Source organism: Apis dorsata, unplaced genomic scaffold (genome assembly GCF_000469605.1).
Source record: "Apis dorsata unplaced genomic scaffold, Apis dorsata 1.3 scaffold_292, whole genome shotgun sequence".
Taxonomy (NCBI): Eukaryota; Metazoa; Arthropoda; class Insecta; order Hymenoptera; family Apidae; genus Apis; species Apis dorsata.
The window spans coordinates 68,262-70,631 of record NW_006263567.1 but is presented as its reverse complement, the minus strand read 5'-3'; the positions used below and the strand labels follow the sequence as shown (position 1 = coordinate 70,631).

Sequence of the window (2,370 nt, the reverse complement as noted above, 5' to 3'; positions counted from 1 at the left end):
ATAATAATAATAATAATAATAATAATAATAATAATAATAATAGTAATAATAATAATAGTAATAGTAATAGTAATAATAATAATGAAGAAAAATATATAAAATTTCATGTATTTTATATGTTAAAATATGTAAAAATTTAATCAATATTTTTTTCTTTGATAATCATTAACAAATGCACATCCTTTTGTTATTTCTACTATACAATTCTTCCCTCTTTTTTAAAATATGTTTTAATTATGTTAAAAACTATCTCTTTTCAACCTTGTTTTTGTCACAAGGTAATACATATTTTCACATAAAATATCTCACAATAATTCAATACCTCATAATAATCAAGAATAATTCATTTTTTACTTGCAACGCAATACGTATACATATGCCTATATATACAATTCGTTCTTCTATCAATAAGGTTGATTTTGATTAAGTAACATAAAAAATATAAAGACAACATGAACACAAACAGCTAAATAATCTCTACTCAATAATAACAAAGAAGCAAAAAATTAGAATATTATAATGTGCACCAATTCATAAAAACAAGCAATATATTTTCCTTACTTAGAATAAATGAAGGTAAAATAAAATATTAGTATGCGTACATATACATATTCGCTACGTATATATATATATACGAATAGGTATAAAATTTGGTCAACTTTTTTTCTATATGATAATATTATCAAATATAGCATATATATATAAGAATATTTTGTACGAATATAGAATAATAAAATGATTGATAAACAGTAAATATAATTATTCAACAAATACTACATGGTAATAGTAGTAACATTGGTGGTTGATTAAAAGAATTAGATCGTACCATATTTTAAATATTTTCATCTTATCTCACCACCAACAACTATGCTAATAATTATAATAATACTAACTATTGAATTAATTCATATTCTTACAGGAAATGTAATAGTAAAAAAGGAGACACGAAACATCATTACAAATCAAACGCTGCAAATATTTGCCTAATGATACTTTTTGGCTATGAAGTATAAAACAGATGACAATATAGAAGGTTATTCTAATAACATAATATCAAATTATTGTCGGTACAACCAATATAGATATAATAAAAATATGTTTTTTTTAATGCAATTTTTGTCAATATTTAATTGCTCCCATTAATGTTTTACTATTTAAATACTTTTTTTATTAAATTTCTTTCTTTTTGGTTATATACTAAGATTCTTTTGACACTAGATTTATAGAATTATCGCAGTGTTTCTACATACTAAAGCTGTCCAACAGTACTTTGAAATATATATTTTTAGAAAACCTTCCTACTGTGCACATATAATCAATTCTTTTACTGTTGTTATATTTGACATAAACAGTGAATGAGCTTATCATTCTTTAAGTAGAATATATGTAAGTTATGCTATCTTACAAAGCTAATCTCAAAAATGAGATTACAACTATTCATGATTCCGAAAGTATCACGTTTTACCCACGCATTTTGCTGAGCTCACCAGGCCATACCGTAGAAAATGTATTTTTCTTCTTAAATCAGATAATGATTGCCTATTAAAATAGAAGTCTTCCATTCCACTTCTTTTTGTAGGTGTACTTCTTTTTTCTTAAAAAATAATTTTTTTATAAAGAAAAATAATATTTCCTTTGCAAAATATTTGTACGTTGACGGTAATACAAGGCCGTGGCACATTTTATTCTACGCGGTAAATCATGTGTGTAAAATATATAAAAAATTTCAATAAAAACGCAATTCTCTTTTTTTTTTTGGATTTAAAGTTCGTACTATTTCATTTGAATCAACAATTTCTTGTTGATTTTTTTCAAAATTTTTAATAATATTACACAGTATCATATATGTATATATTTTATACATTTTGCACACGTGATGCAGAATTTGTAGTAATGTGTCTTTTTTTTGATACATTTCTTGACATATATATTTATGTATTATTCAAAATTAAATAAAATTATTCAATTCCCCGTGGACCATCTATTGGCATAGTATGTAAAACTTCATCCAACAATTGAAGAGCTCGATGTAAATGTACCTACATTATACATATATAAAAATATATTTTTTTAAAATTTTTTAAATAATTTATAATGTAATGTTTAAAATGTACCTCTATCCAGCATGGAGTTTCTTTTATACTTTGTCGAGGATAATCAGGACCCCAACCTTTTACAAAACTTAGACGCAAAATGCAAAGTCGTCGAAGATCATCTACACCTATTCCTGCTGCTGCACTAAGACCTATGTATATATTATATATATATAATTTATTATTAATTAAAAAGTATTTTATTTATAATTACGTGTTTATAATTTATATAATAATAATTAATAAATATATATTATATTAACTTTTAGTAATTGGT

At 23.3% G+C, this 2,370-nt stretch overlaps 1 protein-coding gene across 1 annotated transcript in view; it reads right to left on the bottom strand.

Moving 5' to 3' along the window:
- Positions 1-739: 739 nt before the first annotated feature.
- LOC102670710 (mothers against decapentaplegic homolog 4) overlaps positions 740-2,370 on the bottom strand; it is a 5,273-nt gene continuing 3,642 nt past the window's right edge. The window contains exons 11-13 of the mRNA XM_031511127.1: positions 2,357-2,370; positions 2,115-2,245; positions 740-2,039 (exon numbers count right to left, since the gene is read on the bottom strand). The exon at positions 2,357-2,370 is cut by the window's right edge and continues 5 nt beyond it. Coding sequence (XP_031366987.1) covers positions 1,959-2,039; positions 2,115-2,245; positions 2,357-2,370 — 226 coding nt within the window. The 3' untranslated portion in view covers positions 740-1,958. The remainder of the gene's footprint in view (positions 2,040-2,114; positions 2,246-2,356) is intronic.